The sequence below is a fragment of the Leptonychotes weddellii genome, chromosome 10 (genome assembly GCF_054177405.1).
Source record: "Leptonychotes weddellii isolate Sample4059 chromosome 10, ASM5417740v2, whole genome shotgun sequence".
Lineage (NCBI taxonomy): Eukaryota > Metazoa > Chordata > Mammalia > Carnivora > Phocidae > Leptonychotes > Leptonychotes weddellii.
The window spans coordinates 89,289,675-89,313,650 of record NC_138378.1 but is presented as its reverse complement, the minus strand read 5'-3'; the positions used below and the strand labels follow the sequence as shown (position 1 = coordinate 89,313,650).

The window sequence follows — 23,976 nt, the reverse complement described above, 5'->3', positions numbered from 1 at the left end:
TTCATTGGAGAGGCCCTGGCACAGACAGGATGGGAATTGCTCCCTCATCTATAGGGACACTGTGATAGAAATCAGAATCGCACATAAAAGTCATCTGGGATCTCTGAGCAAAAGCATAGCTAGCATCAGCTCCGTAAAATGAGGGGATTTGATCAGGCTGTCACGTGGCATCTGGTCCAGAAGGCTAGCTTCTAAGCTCCACTCGTCGGGGCAGGGAGGACTCGCCCTCTCTGCTAAGGCGGATGTAGGAAGGAAAGTCTATCATCCTGTGGCACCAGCCTCCTGATGTAAAAAAGAACTACACTGAGGGTAAATTCGGTCAATAAAGTGAAAATTTTTAAATTTTCATTAAAGTGAAAAATACCATACTTGTGCGGTAAATGAATATTCAATAGTTTAAAATGTATGTACTATAGAACTGTGGCAAACTATAGTCTTAAATAAACCAAAGACAGTCCCGTGGGCATATTAAATTTGAGAGTAAGCCCAGTGATTTACTAAATCCTGAGAGTCCACAGTCTGCCTGTCCATTATATAGTTTTGTCCAGGTCACCTGGACAAGGGTATTTCTTGCTTCGTGGAGGCTCTGAAACACTTAAAAAAAAAAAAAAAGGCATTAAGAAATTATGACTCGAGGATTTTAAACCCTAATGTTACAGGCAAAGCCTCATTTTTACGGAATATAAAACACTCTGTTTCTTCCAATTCTAACAGCTCATTAAGAGAAGCCACTACTAAATCATGTTCCTGCAGCATTTCCGGGTAGCGGGACCCAGCTCGCTCAATCCTTGCTGAACGCCGCACCGGGGTAATGAGCTTCATGTCTTGTACTTCTGGCATTCCACTTATTCTGTGAGACAGAAAGATGCATTCAGAATCTTATAACTTCTTTTGAAATTCTTATTATTCTGAATTTTTTACTTCTGTCCTAATAAAACACGGTAGGCACTTCAATGGAAGTTGACCTAAGGGTCTGCGTAGAGCAGCTCTTGTCCTAAGATGGCTCTTCCTTGATTGTCAGAATGAACTGGGTGGTGTCCATCTGCTCTCGGATGGTATAAGCACAGGGATTTATTGAATGAAGTGTTAAGTGTGGTTTTTATTTGATACTTGGCAGTTGGTGTTTGTTTATTCCATAAACTTTCGAAGAGTTGATAGGTTTTAAGGAAATTGGGCCTAACACCAAATGGGGTTGGACAAATGAATTCTAAGAGTCTAGCTTTGACAGAAAATTATCAAAAAAACATCTTTTAAGATGGTGGACCAAATCACAAATGGAAACTGGAACAAACTGGGCATCTTCCTTGTAAACTTTAATGTGTTCCAATAAAAAGTAGCCCTGAGGATAGTTTGCAGAGAACTTTCCATGTAGTGAATCTGGTCTACATCTCACAAACCCACTGATTACATTAGCCTAAGCAAAACTTAGCCGGCCAGTCTGCTAAAAACTCTCATAATAAATTCCAGAGCCAGAAAGAGGTGGTTTTCAGATCTGCTTGCCTTCATCCTTCCTTGAGTTGGCTGTAAAGCCAGCACTGAGAGAGGGGTTTAGGACTGGAAGAGGCCCAGCTTTCCAGGGAACGGAAATATAGAACTGTGTGGTCGTGGTGCTTTTGTTTGGAATTCTCTTTTAAGATCACAAACAGAGACGGATGTTATATTAATGTTTTGGGAAATGGCACTGATACCTGACACAGTTCCTATGAATTCTGCCTTAAACTTATACTTATTCAAACACCAAACACTTTCAATAAAATGAGCAGCTTCTATCTCGTACATACCCAACAGCGGAGCCTGTTCTTATAGGGTTATTCGCTGTCCCTTCCCTCCTACAGCTACAGAGGTTGCCCCTGCTTGGCACTCTGTGCCCCTGCCTCAGGGCCTGGGAGAAAAGGCGGGTGGGATCTGTAAGTGCAGGACCGAATCCAGGAGGGAGGGGAAACCCATTCCGACCTGTCTCCAAACTCCAGCACCACCTTCCTCATGGCGGGTCAGGTCTCCTTGGAGTGCTGTGAGGGCGATGGTGTGTGTGCACAGAAAGGGCACAGGTCTTCATGGCAATGGTTCCAACCCTCCCCTCACCCTCAGCTCCTTTCCTTAATGCCAAAGATGGATTAGACCACCTGGTCCTCACATGACGCAGGGGTGTCCACAAACTGCTGGTACTCTGGATCTGTGGAAGTGAAACTGAGAACAGGGCTTGAGTTAGACCCGTAAACACAAAGCTTACTTTAGAGTTTGCTTACCTAGGGATTGGGGCAATCTGTAATTTGATACCAGGATGATTATCCTGTTCTGCCTTGGTTATTTGGGGTGTTGCTATAACCTGGTCTCCCTCTTTCAGAGAAAGACAAGACTTTTCAGATTCCGTCTTATTGGCCAGTTCTGCTGTTGCTGTTATATTTGTCTCAGCAACTGAAGAGTCAGAGGTAACTCCTGTGTATGCAAGGTCAAGAAGGAAAGTAAGGTTTAGCAACTTAATACTAAAACTAAAAGTCAATAAAATGAAAAATCAATATACACAATGATTTCCCAATTTAAAAAAGAGTAACTGATTTGAAGTGAGAGGTATAGTTTTTCCTGCCCAGCCCTCTAGAAATGCCCTGCTACATCAGGCCATCCTTCTAACCAGCCCTCCAGACAGCCTTTGGGCCTTCTTGGCCCTTGAGATGGATCCTTGATAGCTTTTCAACATTCTGAACACATCCCCACCTCTTACTCGCTCTTGAGAGAGGTTCCCTTAGGGACTAGTCATTGTTCTTTTACCCTTATACCATACCTTGGGTCAATTTCCTTGACTCACTAGGGTTAACTCACTTAACCTTCCAAGCCCTTCCTACCCAGGGATGACCACATGGCTATTACCTTGGGCAGTGGGCGAGAAAATGTCTTGTGTTAACATAATATACATGATAGCTCAATCACAGCAACCAAAAGGAAGGGAAGGAAATTAGACTGAGGTAGGCAGATATTGTGGCTGGAGGCTAAGACCCTAAAAGAGGTCAATGGGGGCCAAGAAGTGGGAAAGGCAGATTCCTGTCTTTTTTCTTATCCCTCTGAAGAACAATGCCATGAATTATAAACAAATATCTGAATAGTAGCATCATTCCCAGTATAAGAGTACCACTGAGTATATCTACTCTGTGACCTTATTCCCAAAAGTAATAGATTAGTTAGCTATCATTCCACATGACTTGATTGTTCCCCGAAGTTCAACCTGTCTTAAAGGAAGAACATCTGTCACCTTCTAAGATCGGAAAAATAATCTATTTTATTTTCTCAAAGTAGCTTCTTTTTCTTTCCATTCATATAACAAATATAAGCAATTATAGTGGGCCACTCATTGTATTTGGCACAGTATTTTTCAAAGAAGAGTTTTCTAAAGGTTCTGACCAATGACAGCAATGGTTAGCTAAGTGAAAAGGTTCCTGCTCCAGCTATTTTTTTTTTTTTAAGATTTTATTTATTTATTTGAGAGAGAGAGAGAGAACACAAGCAGGGGGAGCAGCAGAGGCAGAGGGAGAAGCAGGCTCCCCACAGGGAGCCTGATGTGGGGCTTGATCCCAGGACCATGAGATCATGACCCGAGCTGAAGGCAGACGCTTAACTGCCTGAGCCACCCAGGAGCCTCTGTTTTTAAAGGTTATAATGTGAATTTGGATGTGTGAGTGCTGGCGGGTTGTTATAACACAGAGGCATCTCTCTCTTCTGCCTCAGTCTTGTCTGAGAAAGAGCTACTTGTCTTATCCCACCTAGCACTCCAGGGAAGCAAGACACCCTACTCTAGGCCGCTCTTATGAAAACAACCTATGTTTGGTGTTGAGCAGTATATTTACTTATAATAATAGAAATAATTCAGCTGATGATGATGGCTGAAAAAACCAGGCTATGAAAACCAAGAAGTGAGAGGGATTTCAGGGGACTTAAAATTCTTTTCTTTTCTCTCCTATGTGTTCCTCCACGACTTTTACTTGAGCAGCTGGAGGGAGTAAATTTAAATACAAAAATAATAGTACCTTCTGTCGTTCTATTTGGGTCTTGCAAAATATTAAGAACAACTTCCCGTAACTCTTGTATCGGCTGGAAGAAAGAAAATACACAACCAGTATTAAAAACATTCATGGAGAAAATGATCTAAGGAACTTTGCTTAACAACAAATGAGCTTCTTTTTATAATAGAAAATGTTTCCTTTTTAAAAATCTCTTATCTGACTATAAGTAACATTTAAAAAGTTTCAAATTTATAGCTTTATGTGAAAAACGAAGGAAAAAAGAAAATGTTGGTTAAATGCTGGCATGCTTGACTTTAATGAAGAAATGCACATATGGAAAGCTGTCCGTAGTGACATTTCTCTAAATCAGTTAATTTTCTTATTGACTTATATGATCCCACTGAAGATGTGTCCCCACATAAAGATTCTGGCCCAAAGATGTAAAGTTAGTTATACAAAAATGCAGCATACGTTTTTTTCAGTCCTAACTGAATTTTTGTTTTTATCATAAAAGTCATATCTCATTACAGAAAAATTGAACAATAGCCAAACTTAAAAGGAGAAATCACCCATAATCCAATCACCCCAAATACAGCCTTTAGTTAGCATTTTGGATATTTCCCCTAACCTTTCCTTTCTTTCTTCTTTTATTAATAACTTAAAAAACATAACATTAAACATAACATATAAAATACAATATTAAACATAGCATAAAAAACAAAACATTAGAAAAAAGCCATTATTATTAAAAGTACTTTTCTGGTAAAATTATCTGAGATAGACTTCCTTTTTCTGAAGGAAGTATCTAAGCCATGACATGAAGTAGAGTACCATAAATGAACTGTAATTTCTCATAGGAATATTATATTTGGAGCTTTGTCTTTCTGATCTGGGATTCTGTATCAAATAAATAATAGATGTAAACTGACAATAGAGCATAAAAGCAAAGCTATTTATACATTTTCACTAAGTCTAATGTGCTTTAAGCTTAAGGGAATGGGAATAAATGTACAGAATATATTGTAAAAAGTCTGAATTATATAAAACATTTGTCAAACATTTTACATTTTTACAGGTTTCTAGTTAAAGACGATGGATTGAATATATATTTGTTTCTAATCCCCATGGAAACTCTAGTAAAATGATAATGGGATTAAAGGAGGCAATAACTACAAAGAATAGAAGAAATAGCAACAAGATCTGGAAGCTAGAATGTAGAAGGAAGAGGTAACCAACTTAACCAGCTTGAAAGAGCTGAATCCTAAGCTGGCAATGTGGCTGAGAAACGACATGATTCAACCTCAGGGCCTTTCTGAAAGGCTCAAGAATGAATGGTGGGGTCAAAATCAGGAGGACTCTTGAGCATCTGTTCAGCAGTCAGACCTCCAAGTCTTTTTTTTTTTTTTAAGATGTTATTAATTGAGAGACAGAGCACAAGCCGGGGAAGAGCTAGAGGCAGAGGGAGAGGGAGAAGCAGACTTCCTGCTGAGCGGGAAGCCCAATGTGGGGCACAATCCCAGGATCTTGAGATCATGACCCAAGCCAAAGTCAGATGCTTAACCAACTGAGCCACCCAGGCGCCCCTCCAAGTCTTTATCCTAACAGAAAACTGAAGATGTATTTTCCAAGTCTCTGGGGAATATCATGCACTATTGAGGGTGGGGATGCCCACTGAAAAAAAAGGTAAATGAAAGTTTCCATGCTGAAGGTTGAGACTCCCAGCTCTCTTCTCCCCCACAACACTAGTAGCCTGGTTTCCAGCTCCCAGGAAGAAACTGGAAGATTCTTCTTTAGAGAATATGGCCAGTTCTAGAGGAAAGATCTGAAGACACTGATAATGAGGGTTCTTCAACCAGTTGGCTCAGCCAGATCACCCTATAGTAAAACCTCATTCATGTGTCCAGAGCTTTTTCTTTCTTTCTTTCTTTCTTTCTTTCTTTCTTTCTTTCTTTCTTTCTTTCTTTCTTCCTTTCTTCCTTTCTTCCTTTCTTCCTTTCTTCCTTTCTTCCTTTCTTTCCTTTCTTTCCTTTCTTTCCTTTCTTTCCTTTCTTTCCTTTCTTTCCTTTCTTTCCTTTCTTTCTTTTCTTTCTTTCTTTCTTTCTTTCTTTCAAGATCTTATTTATTTGACAGAGAGAGACCCAGTGAGAGAGGGAACACAAGCAGGGGCAGTGGGAGAGGGAGAAGCAGGCCTCCCGCCAAGCAGGGAGCCCAATGTGGGGCTCAATCCCAGGACCCTGAGACCATGACCTGAGCCGAAGGCAGATGCTTAAAGACTGAGCCACCCAGGTGCCCCGTCCAGAGCTTTTTCAAATCCACCTCTTTGTATACAGCCTAGTTTTTACTGGCATCTGAGTAAAGCCTTTCATGAACAATAGAAAACAAAAGAAAATAAAACTACCACTACCATCAACAATAACACAAAACACATTGGGGGGGGGCGCCTAGGTGGCTCAGTGGGTTAAGTGTCAGACTCTTGGTTTCAGCTCAGGTCATGATCTCATAGGTCATGGGATTAAGTCCCGAGTCAGGCTCTGTGCTCAGCAGGAGCCTGCTTGAAGATTCTCTCCCTCTGCCCCTCCCCCACGCACACATGCACGCTCTCTCTTTCAAATAAAAATAATAAAATTAAAACAAAACCAAAATAAAATCATCCCCCCCCCCCACTACCACCAACAATGAAAAACAGAGAGAAGAAAAGCACTGGAGAAGAAAAACAGACAACACAGATGGAAATGGGAATGTGAGGGTGATGGTGAAAGGCCCCAGGATGACATGCAAAGACGGTGGTAAAGAGCAACCTGTCGAGACTGGAACATGTCACAAAGTTCTGGGAGAAGGGTCTCTAAGAAAAAGAAATCGATAGGCTATCTGATGTTTTAAAAGTATTGAGAAATTTTGGACCTCATCAAGATGAAAAGCTTCTGCACAGCGGAGGAAACAATCAACAAAACTAAAAGGCAACCAATGGAATGGGAGAAGATATTTGCAAATGACATATCTTATAAAGGATTAGTATCCAGAATCTATAAAGAACGCATCAAAATCAACACCCCAAAAATAAATAATCCAATTAAGAAATGGGCAGAAGACATGAACAGACATTTCTCCAAAGAAGACATACAAATGGCTAAGAGATACATGAAAAAATGCTCAACATCACTTGGCATCAGGGAAATACAAATCAAAACCACAATGAGATACCACCTCCCACCTGTAAGAATGGCTAAAATTAACAACTCAGGAAATAATAGTTGTTGGTGAGGATGTAGAGAAAGGGGAACCATTTTGAATTGTTGGTGGGAATGCAAGCTGGTAAAGCCATTCTGGAAAACAGTATGGAGATTCCTCAAAAAGTTAAAAATAGAACTACCCTAAAACCCAGCAATTGTACTATTGGGTATTTATCCAAAGGATACAAAAATGTTGACTCAAAGGGGCACATGGACCCCGATGTTTATAGCAGCACTATCTGCAATAGCCAAATTATGGAAAGAGCCCAAATGTCCATCAACTTATGAATGCATAAAGAAGATGTGGTGTATATATGCACAATGGAATATTACTCAGCCATCAAAAAGCATGAAATCTTGCCATGTGCAACAACGTGGATGGAACTAGAGTGTATTATGCTAAGTGAAATAAGTTAAGTCAGAGAAAGACAAATATCATATGATTTCACTCATATGTAGAATTTAAGAAACCAAACAGATGAACATAGGGGAAGGGAAGAAAAAATAAAATAAGATGAAAACAGAGAGGGAGGCAAACCGTAAGTGACTCTTAACTATAGAGAATAAACTGAGGGTTGCTGGAGGGGTGGTGGGTGGAGGGATGGGTTAAATGGGTGATGGGCATTAAAGAGGGCACTTGTGTCACCACTTGGTGTTACATGTAAGTGATGAATTACTAAATTCTGCTCCTGAAACCAATACTACACTATATGTTAACTAACTTGAATTAAAAAAAAAAGTATTGAGAAATTTAGACAATTAGAGAAAAGTTCGGAATCAATTATATACTAATAAATACTCAGAAAACTAAGCAAAGGGAAAACAAGACAATAATTAACTTCAGGAAAAGTAGAAAGTCATGCTTGAAAGGCAAAATAACCTTAGTATATATTACGTGGCTCAATGTATTCATGTATTTCTTACATATTCATAACAATATGAATACAGGATTATTCATAACAACAGTGACCAGGATTTCCATATGACTCTAATATGAAAGGGGGAAACTCACTGTTGCCCCCTTTCCATGCTATTACTTTCCACAAGTGCATATTTCTACAATGAGTGTAAAGTGAGACACACTCACTTGACAAGAACAGTGATTCTATTAGTTTACATGAAACACTACTTATACCAAATAAATTAAAAAAATTTTTTTTAAAGATTTATTTATTCACTTGAGAGAGAGAGAAACAGAGAGGAAGAGAGAGTGTGTGAGTGGTGGGGGAGAGTCAGAGGGAGAGGGAGAGAATCTCAAGCAGACTCCCTGCTGAGTGGGGAATGGGGAGCCCAACACGGGGCCGATCACATGACCTATGAGATCATGACCTGAGTTGAAATCACGAGTTGGACGCTTAACTGACTGAGCCACCCAGGCGCCCCTCTAGCAAGTACATTTTTAATTAAATGTACATAAAGGACATGTTGTGCTTCATAATCTGTGTATAACTTTATGAAGTGAATTAGAAGTTTAACATAACATTGTATGACTGCCATATGGCAAAAAACAGACAACTCGCATGAGAGAATTTTCAGGAAGTCATCCACCCAAGACAGATACTCACTGTTGCCCCGTTTCTAATGGCCTCTTCGTACAGCCCAATAACATCAAAGGTGCCTTTACTTGCCAACAACTTTGCTTTACAGATCCAGAATTTAGCAAATTTTTCGACCTCAGGAATACTGGACAATATGGTAAATATTGCATTAGAAGGTACACCCTGTAAAAAAAAATACCCAGAGGTAATTATTACCATTTTGCTGTTATTCTTATATCGAATATTCATCAGAGCAGTTATACAGAAATCAGTCTGATCACTTTTTCTTAATTTTTTAAAAAATTCAATTTTACTGAGGTACAGTTTACATATAATAAAATGTATCCATTTAAACAGTATATTTCAGTGAGTTTTGACACTGGCCATTCAATTTTAAGAGTTACATGAGACCAAATAGTAAAATGTTTTTCATAGCTGAAGGTAAGGAGTATGTTTACATTTTTATGCAAAACCAAACCCCAAACCAAACCAAACCCTAGAGTAATCAACATTCATATATTTCTTACATATTCATAATAATGTGAACACTGAATAGTGAGTAGAATTTCCATATGTCTCTAACAGAAGTATGAAGGATGGCACAGGTAAGCAAGGGTCATAGGGGTGTGTGTTGGGGATCCATGCAGCCTAATTCTCACAAAAAGTATCTTTAAAATGTCCTAATTTGGTCCCCTTCTGGCTTGTACCCAGAGCGGGCAGTGACATGGACCAGGAGGAATATGGGGAGCTACCATGACCAGAAACCCAGATACTGGCACACTCAGCTAAGCAGCACCTCCTAGTCCTCCTGAGTTGGGGAAGCCCCAAAGGTAAGCTCACAATCAAGAATCATCAATGTTTGAGAAAACTAACACTACACGAAAGAGGCATAAAACTCAACAGAGTTGAAGAAGAAATCAACGAGGTGAAAATTTGGCTGTGGCATTCTCCCAGAACTCAGTGCGACAGAACAAAGAAATGAAGAGTATGAAAGAAAAGTTAAGCGTTCTGGAGGGAATATCTATTACTCAGGAATTGCAACATCCATCTAAGAGATGGAACATTCACCACAACCGATCGGACATTAATTTCAACAAATTCTATCAAGCAGAACACATACAGGCTACATTTACAATGCAGTATAATTAAAAGTTGGAAGAAAGTCAGGAAAAACAAAACAAAACAGAACTCTATCTGGAAGTTAAAAGATATTCTTCTAAGATAACTTTCAGGTTAAAGAACTCAAAATGGAAATCTCAAACTATTTAGAGATGAACAATAATGAAAATGCATGTCAATTATTAACCTATGGCCTCCTAGCTCCAAACCAACCTTTTATCCTCTGCTTTGGGACACTAGGGCTGGAATTCTGTAAATCACCCACTGTTTTCACAGCAGCTCCTTGCTGGGCTCTGCCAGTTGGGGGAGCTAGAGGGAGACTGTGGGGATGGAGAAGAGAGGGACTTCCTCTTTCCCATTTGCCTTTGCTACCTCAACAACGGTCCTTCACTGTGGCAGCAGTAGTTGGTTCTAGCCTCCACCTCTTTTCCTGGCACTTACAGATCCTGCCTCACTGTGCTCTTTCAGAGGCAAGAGCACCAACTGGGTAACATCCTTTCCTCAAGGTCTGAGTCCCAGCCCTGCTGGGCCCCTCCTCCAGTTTCTGGTACCAGCATCTGCTGGGTAGTATGGCCTCCTTAGAGTTGGAGTTTGTTTCTCCTAGCTTCTAGATTCTAATACCCTCAACCTCTCTTTGTTCCCCTTAGACGCAGTGGGTGATAGCCGCTACCTGAAGTTAGCGCCTGTTACCTCAGGTTCCTTTTTGCTGTCAGCTCTGTGTGGAGTACCCATATTTCCTCTGATGGTCCCTTTACCATTTTTGTGCACGCAGGCTCACAAAGTGCTTTCATGTCCAACAGCCAGCATCTGCTCCTCTTTGTATGTACCAGAGAGTCAGGGTGCCTGGGAATTTTTGTCTCCACAGGGGCAGCCATTAATCAATGCCATGGAAGTATTAATACTATAGTTTCTTTGCCCCTGATCAGGATGCCTCTGAGAGGTCTGATCCAGTCTCCAGAGCTCCCCTGTGGGATTGTGCCACAGTTATATTCCATGGATTTTGCTTGATACCACATCCCACTTGTCTTCCTTCCGTTCCTGGCTCCACATCCCCACTCCCCTCTGTTTTCCTTGGGATCCTCTTCCTAATAAGTTACTTTCACACAAATTCTCCTCTTAGGGTTTGCTTCTAGGGAACTTACATAAGACATTGTGAAAACAACCTTTACATTACATTCTTTCTAAGATACCTGGTGCAGTTTGTTTTTCTGAGTTGACTTTGACTAATACAGAACATTACCTAATCAAACATAAAGGGTATGACCAAAGCTAAATTCAGAAGCAAATTTATAGCATTAAAATGTATTTTAAGAAAATAAGACTGACATAAATGATTTAAGCTTTCAACTAAAAAGGCTAATTAAAAACAGTAACATAAAAATAGATGCAGACATTGATGCAAGAGAAAAAAAAATCAATAAAACCCCAAAGATGGCCTTTTAAAAAGATTGATAGAGAAATCTTTAAATAAAAGGCACAGGGGAGGGCGCCTGGGTGGCTCAGTTGGTTAAGCGACTGCTTTCGGCTCAGGTCATGATCCTGGAGTCCCTGGATTGAGTCCCGCATCGGGCTCCCTGCTCGGCAGGGAGCCTGCTTCTCCCTCTAACCCTCCCCCCTCTCATGTGCTCTCTCTCTCTCTCATTCTCTCTGTCTCAAATAAATAAATAAAATCTTAAAAAAAAAAAAAAGGCACAGGGGCACCTGGGTGGCTCAGTCGTTAAGCGTCTGCCTTCAGCTCAGGTCATGATCCCAGGGTCCTGGGATCGAGCCCCACATCAGGCTCCCTGCTCCGCGGGAAGCCTGCTTCTCCCTCTCCCACTCCCCCTGCTTGTGTTCCCTCTCTCGCTGTGTCTCTGTCAAATAAATAAATAAATCTTTAAAAAAAATAAAAGGCACAGAATTACTAAAATTAGCTTGGGAAATACAAAACCCAGATAGACCAATGCCCACAGAAAAAATTGAAAAGATATACCCCAAACTATGCCCCATAGTCCAGATAACTTTATGAGCAAGTTCTTACCAAACCTTCAAAGAAAAAATAATTCTCATGTTGTATAAACTATTTTCAGAGTATAGGAGAAGAGGAAAATGCCCAACTTATTTGACAAAGCCAGCATAATACTAATATTAGGGAAACATAAGAAAAGACAACCAAAGAACATATATAAAAATCTGAAATAAAATAATTGCAACTCACAAAACTATATACTTCATTTCTTTATGTGCCTACATGGTATGTACCTTCATAAAAGCTGTCTGGATGGATAACTGGCAATAGTGGTCAGCTCTAGGGAGAAGCCTGGGATGCATAATTGGTGTGTGTGCATGCGCAGACGGGTTCGGTGGGGAGGTCTAGTCATTTTCTGTATTGCTTGAAATGTTTTTATTTTTAATTCTATTTATGATTATGATTATGATTTTTTTTTTTGGAGAGAGGGGGAGGGAGGGGCAGAGGGAGCCAGAGAATCTTAAGCAGGCTCCATACGCAGGTGCAGTGCAAAGCCTGACGTGGGGCTCAATCTCATGACCCTGAGATCATGACCTGAGCTGAAATCAAGAGTCTTGACGCTTAACCAACTGAGCCACCCAGTTGTCCCTGAAATATTTTTTTAATAATTAGAATGTATTCATGGGGGTGCCTGGGTGGCTCCGTCCATTAAGCATCTGCCTTCGGCTCAGGTCATGATCCCAGGTTCCTGGGATCGAGTCCCACATCAGGATCCCTGCTCAGTGGGGAGTCTGCTTCTCCTTCTTCCTCTGTAGCTCCCCCTGTTTCTCTCTCTCTGTCAAATAAATAAATAAAATCTAAAACAAAAAATTGTTAAAGAATGTATTCATGCATTTTCTTTAATACGATGAAAATAAAAGAGCAACAACAAAAAAAGAATTGAACTTTAATTCCATAAAAGAGAAATAATTAATGTTTAACTGAATTGTGTGAAAAAATTGCCTGCAGTAGACCTAAATTGAAGGTTTCCTTTTTCTGTTGCTGTCCAACACCACCAGCCAAGGGACAGAATGTGTTTGCTTCAGGCAAGGACCTTAGTATAGATGTCTACCCAATTGTTTTTTATTAATATATTTTTCCTTCAAGGCGTCTCCTAGGGATCATATCCTTTGCTTACCATCTCCTTTATCCTTATCTGCAGAATCCCAGATACAATTTAGATGCCATTTATAGCTACCCAGAGTCATCAGGATAAATTAATTTTACACATGACCTTGCCTTTGACTTCAGCTTCATGTCCAACTGTCAAGTATTTACTCCTTGACCTTAATGCCTAAAGAAGGCAAAATTCCTTTTGGATCCCTTGAGAGGCAGATTGCTTGGGTTAGTTTTCCAACTTCTTTGTGCCTCAGTTTCATTTGTAAAGTGGGCATGGTAATAGTTGTTATGATAAATGTATGAGATCATTTAAGTAAACTATTAGAAAAGTGCCTGGCATATAAGAGCCTTTATTTAAGTGCATGCCATCATTATTATTACTATTCTTCTTCTGTATTAAAAAGAGCAGATGAATTTCTGCTTAGACCAAGGTTATCTCTCTTACACCATATTTAAGAAAAATATTTAAAAACTCTAAGACTCTAGGCCAAAGCTTTGGGAGCTTATCCTCCTTACCTCCTCAATGAGCTGCAGACATTGTGTTAGAGTGTTGTTAATTTTATTGGACAGTTCAAGTTGTGCTTTCTTTTCTTCATCTTCTTCTTCCATACTCTTCCAGAATGAAATATTCATTTCCTCTATTATTTTTCTTTTTGTTTTAAGTTCCATGGGAGGCCGTTTATAGATTTTCCCCTTGGATTTCTGCCATTCTTCCAGTTGTTTCCTGTTATAAAATTAAGAGTGGGGCGGGGTGAGAAAATGCTTTAGGTTTCTTTTTGTATATAGTCACACTTTCAAAGTATAAGATATGCATGGACTGAGTACCACTACATACCTTCAACTACACACAAAGTCAGGAGAATGGAATTAAAAACAATTTACAAATGGGTAATGGCAGCAATGGTTGCCCCTACCCTTCAGAAGGCAGGCTGCAGAGGGATTACTAGAATCTCAGTCTTCAAATTCCTTGAATTCATGATTATTCTTCATTATTTTTCTCTAAAAATTTTCATTTCACCTGTATATTACTTCTGGTACTTGCTTTCCGAAGACATCCCTCCATCTCTGAGATCACAAACTCAGCACTTCATTTATCTTACCATAAGCTCTCTATCTGCCATTCAACCAGACCCACCAAACCTGCATTCTGTCCTTAGTAGGGTCTTGGCCAGAGTGACCCACTTTGCCCAGTTCCTTAGCCCTCTCCTGACCACACATGACCCCCTTTCTTCCTAAACAAGGTCAATAATTTCAGGAGTCTTAAGTAGCTAGTGTCTGATGGTGGCCAAATCTTAATTCTCACTCTCCTCCACCATTCACATTCTCCACTCCTCCTTCTAAGCAGTCAATAGACTATGGTTGGAGGAGGCACCAAGAGGCATGGATTCAAGCATGTGAATGTAGGCTCTTCAGCTTCTTTAAATTACTACATGTTTATAAATCACAGATGTACATTTCAAGCCAGATTTTTTCCTAGAGACTTAAACTTTATAAAACCCACTGCCTAGTTGGTATTTTTTATTTGAGGTCTGCAGTCACTCCAAATTTAATACTGTCTAAAACAAAGGTCTTGATTTTCATCTCCAAAACCTGTTCCCAAATAGCCTATACTGGGGAATAGTACCCCAATCTACCCCATTGTTAGGACCTAGAACTAGGAGTTGTCTTGATGTAGTTCTTTCTTTCCCTCACATCTGACATACCATTGTACAGGCAGTAGTCTTCTATCTCTACTGTCGCCATCCTAGTCCATATCACTGTCACCATATCACTGTCACCTTCTGCTTGAAATGCCATAGCAGCTTCCTTCCTAACTCAAGTCCTTGCTTCCACTCTCACCCTCATCAAATTCATCATGTGCCCAGTAGCCAGAGTGGTTTTTAAAGTGTAAAGCAGACCGTATCACTGCCAGAAACTTCCCATGGCTCTTGGAATAAAATTAAACATGTTTTCCATGGCAGAAAGGCAGTGTAATTTGGCTCCTGCCTGCCTCTCCAACCTCATGTCCTACCACTTTCTCTCTTACTCTTTCCCCTCCGGGAGCTTTGGTATCCCTTCTGTTACTTGACCCACACTCATTCCTGTCTCAGGGTCTTGAATTATCATCTTCATTCGGTCCTCTGCTCAAATGACACCTCTTTGAAGAGGTAATTATGTGTAATTATTTTATTTCATCAACGTGTTGATTTTCTGTCTTCTCCATTAGAATGCAAGTTCTGTGAAGGTAAAAACCTTGGATGTTCCAGTGCCTAGCTCAGTGTCTAGAACCTACAAGTGTTCAGTAACATACAGCAAAATTCACATTTTTTTTTTTTAGTGTACAGTTCTGTGAGTTTTGACAAATGCACAAAGTCATGCCATCACAATTATAATCAAGATATAATCCCTTCAAAAATTCCCTCATGCTTCTTGATAGTCAACCCTGCTCCTCATTCCCAGCTCCTGGTGATCACTGATCTGTTTTCTGACCTTATGGTTTTGCTTTTTCCGGAATGTCAATAACTAATTAACCCTTGTTTCTCTCCTTGACTGCAGAGCACAATCCATAGCGCTTATTTCAGCCGCAACTGCTCCGACTCCTTCACCTTCATGCTAACCACCTGCTTAATGACAGAAGCTGAGATGTCTGGCCTGTGTTTCCTCTATGTTCCTGGCATTCTTCCTCTCTCAGCCTTCCTTCCAATCATAATGAAGAGGAAACTTACCTTTTTCTAAAGCCAATTTACTCCCAGGACCTCAATGCTATGATTTTATTATTCTAGTACTTTCCATATAGACACCAGAAAAAAAGCTCCGTTAGGGTAGACTGTGACTGTGTGCTTACCACTGTATCTCCCAGTGTCCAGCACACTGTAGGTGCTAAGGAACACTAGATCAATGAGTGAGTGATCTCTCTCCAGAGATTCCTCTTGTGTAATCAAACACAGTCAGCACTCCACACACTGTCTTAAAGACCCATCATCCCATTATCTGGTCTAGACTATGAGCTCCAGGGGAGGGACCCTGACATCCTCATTCACCAACTCGGAGTCTTTGTACTCAGTTTTCATTTTGCTCAGAAGGCTCATCCTTCTTTTTGCCACTATCCTTTTCCTAGACCAGATATCACTGTTGAAATTACCTCCCTGATCCTTCTTTCTAAAGAAGTCAGCCCAGCCTCACTCTCTCAATCACATCACCCTAAATTAAACTGTGTATTTTCTGTCTCTTCAGGAGGGCAGAGAACTTGGTGGTGGTGTTCAGGGCTGTATTCAGAGTATAGATCCTGCCCTCACTTCATCCTGCTATACCTCTTAGCTACCATCTAATTTTACATGTTCCTTTCACCCTTGTCAAGAATCTCCTTATTTTCTATCCCACCCCAATGTACACAGGCACTTCTCCTGGGAGGTTCACCACATTGTGAGACTCTATCTAGTCCTATGCAGACAAAATCCTTTGGCTTGGTTTCCAGCTACATGCATGCTAATGTGAACCCCCAGCACCCTGAGATCCCAATTTCTACTGTCTGAACTATGGATGTGAACTCATTGCTCCTCTATGTCTTAGCTTACTTTTCAAAACTTGGCCTGCTCACATTCATGGAAGTTTCCTTTTCCTTCTTCCCTGATAACTCTCCTGGATTCACTGGTCTGCTTAACAAGGGACTACCAACTCCCTGCTTCCTAGCTATGTTAATTCACTACTCTGGCTCCTCCCACCTTGCCCTCTTTTATTGCTGTTCAGTCCCTGCAGGGTACTTCTTGAATGAGTAGTCTACATCTACAGCCCCTATTTCTTACTGAACCATTCTGTTTCAATTTCTTTTTTAAAAATAAATTATTTCAAGCATACAGAACATTACAGAGGGTAATTTATAACACATGTATGTCCTACCCAGCTCTATCAAGTCAGTATTTGTTGTATTTGCTTCCAATCTTCTTTTTTTTCAGGGTTGTAGCTAAAAATTACTCAGAAGCCATTATTTATGGCCTGAGTATTCCTGATGGTCAATTTGCCTAATCTTAAATTGCAAAATTATGGAATTAAGCAAAGTACCTTCGATCCTCTGCTGTGATCTTCTTAATATTTGGATTAGTCTGGGTCCCATTTGGGACTCTTCTTCCATTTATGGTTTTGTTACCAGCTTGAGTTTTGGGAGCTGTCTTATTAAGAAAATGGTTCTGGGGAAGAGTCTTTTTCAACTTGGAGTCCAAAGTCTGTCCTTTTTGTTGATAGCTGTTGCTGCATTTACTGCCATTGGTTCCATTTGCTGTTATGTTAGGGGTGCTTGGAATGACTGAATTAGAACTGCCAACTGCCAAATTAGGCCTTTGGCTTATGGCTTTTGATTTTTGCAATGCACATGATGTCCGAGTTCTAACACAAGGTTGAGTGGATTTCTGATCTTGCTTAATGTTTGGATGTCTGTTATTAAAGCCCCCCTGAAGCACACTGGGGCATGTCCAGGGTTTGGTTTGTTTTACTTTCTGTTCAGTAACAGTGTGTGACTGTAATTTAGTTTCATTTGGTCTTTCATATTTATCCCTATTAACCTTTATATCCTTTATGTCCTTGACCACTGGTTTCTTTGATGCCTGATTCCTACTAAGGGTCTGAACATTGTGAGAGGGAACTGTCTTTGGGAGTTTTTCTCCTGGTCTTGCAAGATTTGTTCCTCTAGAGAGTTGCTGTGACTTTATTGGTGGTATCCTAATTTGTGTTTTTCCAACAAATTGTTTATTAACTCTGTCTTTCAGAACAGCACTATTCCCTGAACTTTTGCCCAAGGCTTGTTTAGGAGCCAAACTGCTCTTGACTTGATTATAAGTGTTAGTCTTTGGCTTACCTATTGTCCATAATTCAGGATTTGGCTTCCTTTCAGAGTCTGGTAAGGTTTGGGGCAAGTTCTCTTTGTTCATCTCTTTTAGACAGCTATCCAAGGGTTCATTTTCAACATGGTTATTGTCCACAGAGTCTGCACATTTAGTATTTCTTTGATCTGCGACTTGCTGCTTTGCAGTTTTCAATTCCTGTATATTAAATGACCCCACAGTTTTTCTAGATAGTTCTCCAATAGTGGATGATCCAGCTTTATGCTGTTGTCGACTATTGCTGGAAGGTTTACAGTTTGAGCTAGAAGAAACACATCCTGAGGTCAGCCTTTTGCCCCGAAGTTTTGGTGCCTCCAACTTTGGCTTTTGGGATTCTGTGATATTGGCAGGTCTGGGATGGAGTTTAATGCTGGTGGGTCTTGTAGCTTTGATAGGCAAAGTAACACGATTGATAACATCCTTTTTGGGTATAATATTCTAAAAAGACAAAGAAAAATACCAAAAAAGTAAGTTCATAACAATAGCTCAGTTTTTAAAATAAAAAATTAGAAGAAAATTATTTAGAATTTCATTTAAGAAAGCTGAATCTGAGAAGATTAAGGCTCACTAATAGATGACCTATTTTAAAAAAAGATTTATTTATTTAATTTAGAGAGAGAGGGAGAGCGCGTGAGCAGGGGGAGGGGCAGAGGGAGAGGGAGAGAATTTTAAGCAGACTCCTGCTGAGCGCAAAGCATGGAGACCAATGCAGGGTTTGACATGGGGATTGATGCGGGGCTCAATCTCATGACCCTGAGATCATGACCTGAGCTGAAACCAAGAGTCAGACGCTCAACCAACTGAGCCACCTGGTGCCCCTAGATGATCTTTATAACTTGAGCTCTTGTCAGAAATACACCAGAATTTTTAGCTTGATAGAATTAAGCAGAGATGCAGTGAATATATAAAAATTGCTGTTTAAAAAATAAATTTGCCTCAGTTGAACAAGTACTTGCTGAATGCCCATTATGTCCCAAATGAAGTGTCCTTCTAGGGACTTTTGAAAGATACATACATAATAAACTTATGTTAGGGTACCTCCCAAGTTCCTCCTAGTAGTACTGTGTATTGCTGCACTAATTTTTTTTTAACAACACTGCTTTTGTAAAGGTCACAGTGTCACTCAAGAACCTTCGTCTCATCCTTGGAGATCAGTGGCAAGGATAGATGGTAGATGCTGGGATGCCTGAGATACTTTGGAACAGTTTTCAAGACAATCTAACATCTCAGTAGAAAGTTAGTCATATTTGTAAAGTCAGGACAGGGTTTTAAGGTTAGACTCTATTATTAACAAGTAAATGTTTCAGTCATGTGATTTAATCTTGCATAAGAAAGGGAGGACTAGGTTATAGAGAACTTAAAAAACTAGGGATGAGAGTTTAGAATTGGTATGGTAAATAATTGAAGCAAGTCACTGTGGATTCCGGAACATTTGCACTGAAAGCAAGTAGTCAGAAAGGAGAATTTGTAGATTGTATGTCTCCGGGGGAAGATATGGGAGGGCTAGAGTTACCACTCTTTACTTTTGATTTGGTAATATTGTTGAGAATTACTATGTAAACTTTGTAAATGTGTAAAGAAAGTCTGTAACCAGAACCACATGGCATTAAGGGCAAAAAGATGTTTCCTCTGGAATGTTATGTGTATGGAGGTGTTGCTGGGGGTGGAATAGGGGAGGGTTGGAAGTGGGAGGCAGGGAGATGGATGGTATAGCCACATGGCCATAGCTAGGTTATTCCTTGAGCCCAACAATTATATCCACCTCTGATCATTCCATTATTGCTTATTGAAGAGGCAGGGATGATGGTATCAGAGTTTCCAAACATGCTATTCCTTAGTTGTTTTTTTTTTTTTTTAAGATTTTATTTATTTATTTGTCAGAGAGAGAGAGAGCACAAGCAGGGGGAGCAGCAGGCAGAGGGAAAAGCAGGCTCCGTGCTGAGCAAGGAGCCCGACGTGGGACTCAATCCCAGGACCCTGGGATCATGACCTGAGCCAAAGTCAGATGCTTAACTGACTGAGCCACCCAGGCATCCCTAGTTGTTCTTTTTTTAAAATTAAGATATAATTTGTATCCCACAGAATTCACCATTTTAAAGTTTATAATTCAGTGGGTTTTAGTATATTCACAGATTGTATAACCATCATCACTCTCTTGTTCCAGAATATTTTCATCACCCCAGAAAGAAATCCCACACCTGTTAGAAGTCACTCCTCATTTCCCTCTCCCCACAAACACTGGCAACCACTAATCTACTTTCTGTCTCTACAGATTGGCCTATTCTGGACATTTTACATGAATGGAATCATACAACATGTGGCCTTTTGTGTCTGATTTCTTTCACTTAGCAGAATGTTCTTTTTTTTTTTTTTTAAAGATTTTATTTATTTATTTGAACCAGAGAGAATGAGAGAGAGAGAGAGCACATGAGAGGGGGGAGGGTCAGAGGGAGAAGCAGACTCCCTGCCGAGCAGGGAGCCCGATGCGGGACTTGATCCAGGGACTCCAGGATCATGACCTGAGCCGAAGGCAGTCGCTTAACCAACTGAGCCACCCAGGCGCCCCACTTAGCAGAATGTTCTTGAGGCTCACCTGTATTGTAGCAAAAGTCAGTCCTCACTATTTTTCAATAATAAGCTTTATTTTTTAGAGCAGTTTTAGGTTAAAGCAAACTTGAGTGACAAGTACAGAAAAGTCTCATATACTCCTTGTTGGCACACATGCACTTCGTTACTTTTAATGGCTGAATAAATATTCTATTTCATGGATATACCACATTTTGGTTATCCACTCACTGACTGATGGACACTTGGGTTGTTTCCACTTTTTGGCTATTATGAATAATATTTTTTTTTTAAAGATTTTATTTATTTATGTGAGAGAGAATGAGAGAGAGAGCATGAGAGCGGGGAGGCTCAGAGGGAGAAGCAGACTCTCTGCTGAGCAGGGAGCCTGATGTGGGACTCAATCCTGGGACTCCAGGATCATGACCTGAGCTGAAGGCAGTTGCTTAACCAACTGAGCCACCCAGGCGCCCTATTATGAATAATATTGCTATGAACATTTGTTATAAGCTTTTGTGTGAGCATATTCTCACACAAAGTTTTCAATTCTCTTGGGTATATACCTAGGAGTAGAATTGCTAGGTCATATGGTAAATCTGCTTAACTTCTGAGGAACTGCTAAACTGTTTTTCAAAGTCGCTGTAGCATTTTATATTCCTGCCAACATTGTATAGAGGTTCTAATTTCTCCACATCCTCCCCAATCCTTGTTATCTTTTTTGATTATAACCATCCTATTGGGTATGAAGTGGTATTTAATTGTGATTTTTGTTTGCATTTCCCTGATGGGTAATGATTTGGAGCATCTTTTCATGCTCTTATTGGCGATTTATATATATATATTCTTTGAAGAAATGTCTATTCAGATTTTTTGTCCATTTTATTATTATTATTATTATTATTGTTGTTGTTATTATTATTATTTTCCTTTGTCCATTTTAAAGCTGGGTTATTTGTCTTTTAATTGTTGAGCTGCAAGAGTTCTTTATATATCCTGGATAGTAGGTCTTTATCATATATATGACTTGCAAATATTTTCTCTTTTGTTCAGTTTTTATATCTTTATTTGAGATCAGCCTGACCTTGCTAATTTATTATAAGTGGTAGAACTGGTCCTGCAGTTTTAAGTACTACATTGAGAGAAAAACTAGGCTGAAAAACAATCAATATGCAAATACAGATGATTAAGGCTGGAATTTTATCTTATTATCATTATTATTTTTTAAGATTTTATTTTTAAGTAATCTCTACACCCAACATGGGGCTCAAACCTACAACTCCAAGATCAAGAGTTGCATGCTCTACTGACTGAGCCAGCCAGGTGTCCGCAAGGCTGGAATTGAGCACCTCCGTTTGAGAGGGAATGTGAGCCACCCAAAGTCAGGCAGGGTGTTAGGGGCAGGGCTGAAGCTAGAACTTTAGTCTCTAACTCCTAGCCTCTGACAACTCACCTCAGAATTGATGGATCAAAATGATAAAACACACACACACACACACAACAAAAAAACAAAGAATGTACAAGACAGAACAATTGATTCAAACTGAATTTGGTCACTTTATTTTGGACATATGAAGCCAGAGGAGAGAGGAAATGCACAAAGGATATGACTAGGGTTTAAGTCAAGACAAGTTTACTGAATGTATACTAGGTACGGTGCTAGACTCTTAAGGGCATGCAAGATGAGAGGAGGACACCTGCCCCTGAGGAACACTGATAGAAAAGATACATGCACAAAAAAATTATGGTATGATGAAATGAGGGCTGTAGTAGGGCTGGGAGAGATTGTAGAGCTTATCTTATCAGTGTTTTTCAAGAGTTTTTGTTCATATATGCCCAAAATAATTTTGACAAACCCTGTACCCTTTCATACTTTTTAAAGTTAACATCTAAAGTTTTTCTTTCTTTCTCTTTCTTTCTTTCTTTCTTTCTTTCTTTCTTTCTTTCTTTCTTTCTTTCTTTCTTTCTTTCTTTCTAGATTTTATTTATTTATCTGACAGAGAGAAAGAAAGAACACAAGCTGGGAGAACAGCAGGCAGAGAGGGAGAGGGAGAAGCAGGCTCCCTGCTAAGCAGAGAGTCCAACATGGGGCTGGATCCCAGGACCCTGGGATTATGACCTGAGCTGAAGGCAGCAGCTTAACCAACTGAGCCACCCAGGTGCTCTAAAGTTTTTCATTGTTAGTTTAAATAGTTGCAAAAGATCCAATTTCAGGCACACTGTAAATACTGGCATTTTAAGATAAAATGAAATTTGATACTCATTATAATCCATTTAAAAAACTATACAAACATACTCTTCTTTAAAAATTGAAAACAGGGCACCTGGGTGGCTCATATTTAGGAAGATGTGGTGTGTGTGTGTGTATATAAATAGAGTATTATTCCGCCATAAAAAGGAAAGAGATCTTGCCATTTGCAACAACATGGATGGATCTAGAGAGTATAATGCTAAGTGAAATAAGTCAGTCAGAGAAAGACAAACACCATATGATTTCACTCATATGTGGAATTTAAGAAACAAAACAAACGAACAAAGGAAAAAAAAGAGACAAATCAAAAAGCAGACTCTTAACTATAGAGAACAAAAAAGTTACTGAAGGGGAGGTGTGAAGGGGGAATGGGTGAAACAGGTGAAAGAGATTAAGAGTATACTTAGTTTGATGAGCATGGAGTAAAATATAGAATGGCTGAATATTGTACACTTGAAACCAATTTAACACTGTATGTTAACTATACTGGAACTAAACTTTAAAAAAGTAGATGGGAATAGAAGATGTTTTGTTGCAGCAGTAACAGTCAATTCTTTGAACTCATCTAGAGGCATATGCTAAAAATTACATAGTGATCTCTCAGCAAAAAATTTTAATGTTCTACTAAATGACAATGCTGAATGCAAAGAACTGGAAGCCACCTGAACTGCAAAAGGCTTTCTCAACATCAACACCATTATTTCATTATTGTCCCTTGCTTTTGTACCCTGGAGGTATTCCCATCCCAGGGCAAAGCATCATGTTAAGGGTGAGTGGTTTGTCTAAAACAGCAGAGAATGAAATAATTGAAAACGGTAGAAGGATGACATTGCCAAGGGAGGTGGGAAAGGAGAAACTGTATGTGAGGCAGGTGCCTGATGATTATTTTTTAAAGATTTGCTTCATTTATTTATTTTAGAAAGAGAGAGGGAGAGTGTGCATGAGTAGGGGGGAGGGGCAGAGGGAGAGGATCTCAAGCTGACTCCATGCTGAGTGGAGAGGCCGATGTGGGGCTCGATGGCATGACCTTGAGATCATGACCTGAGCTGAAATCAGGAGTCAGCCACTTACCCGACTGAGTCACCAGGCACCCCCCAAATGATTATTTTTTAAAAGACTGATTTCTGGGCGCCTGGGTGGCTCAGTTGGTTAAGCGACTGCCTTCGGCTCAGGTCATGATCCTGGAGTCCCTGGATCGAGTCCCACATCGGGCTCCCTGCTCGGCAGGGAGTCTGCTTCTCCCTCTGACCCTCCCCCCTCTCATGTGTTCTCTCTCATTCTCTCTCTCTCAAATAAATAAATAAAATCTTTAAAAAAAAAAAAAA

At 40.0% G+C, this 23,976-nt stretch overlaps 1 protein-coding gene across 1 annotated transcript in view; it reads right to left on the bottom strand.

Moving 5' to 3' along the window:
* Positions 1-481: 481 nt before the first annotated feature.
* Positions 482-23,976, bottom strand: part of CKAP2L (cytoskeleton associated protein 2 like) — a 27,930-nt gene continuing 4,435 nt past the window's right edge. The window contains exons 4-9 of the mRNA XM_006744748.3: positions 17,024-18,276; positions 13,502-13,709; positions 8,788-8,943; positions 4,017-4,080; positions 2,247-2,436; positions 482-850 (exon numbers count right to left, since the gene is read on the bottom strand). Of these exons, the coding sequence (XP_006744811.1) occupies positions 625-850; positions 2,247-2,436; positions 4,017-4,080; positions 8,788-8,943; positions 13,502-13,709; positions 17,024-18,276 (2,097 nt within the window). The 3' untranslated portion in view covers positions 482-624. The remainder of the gene's footprint in view (positions 851-2,246; positions 2,437-4,016; positions 4,081-8,787; positions 8,944-13,501; positions 13,710-17,023; positions 18,277-23,976) is intronic.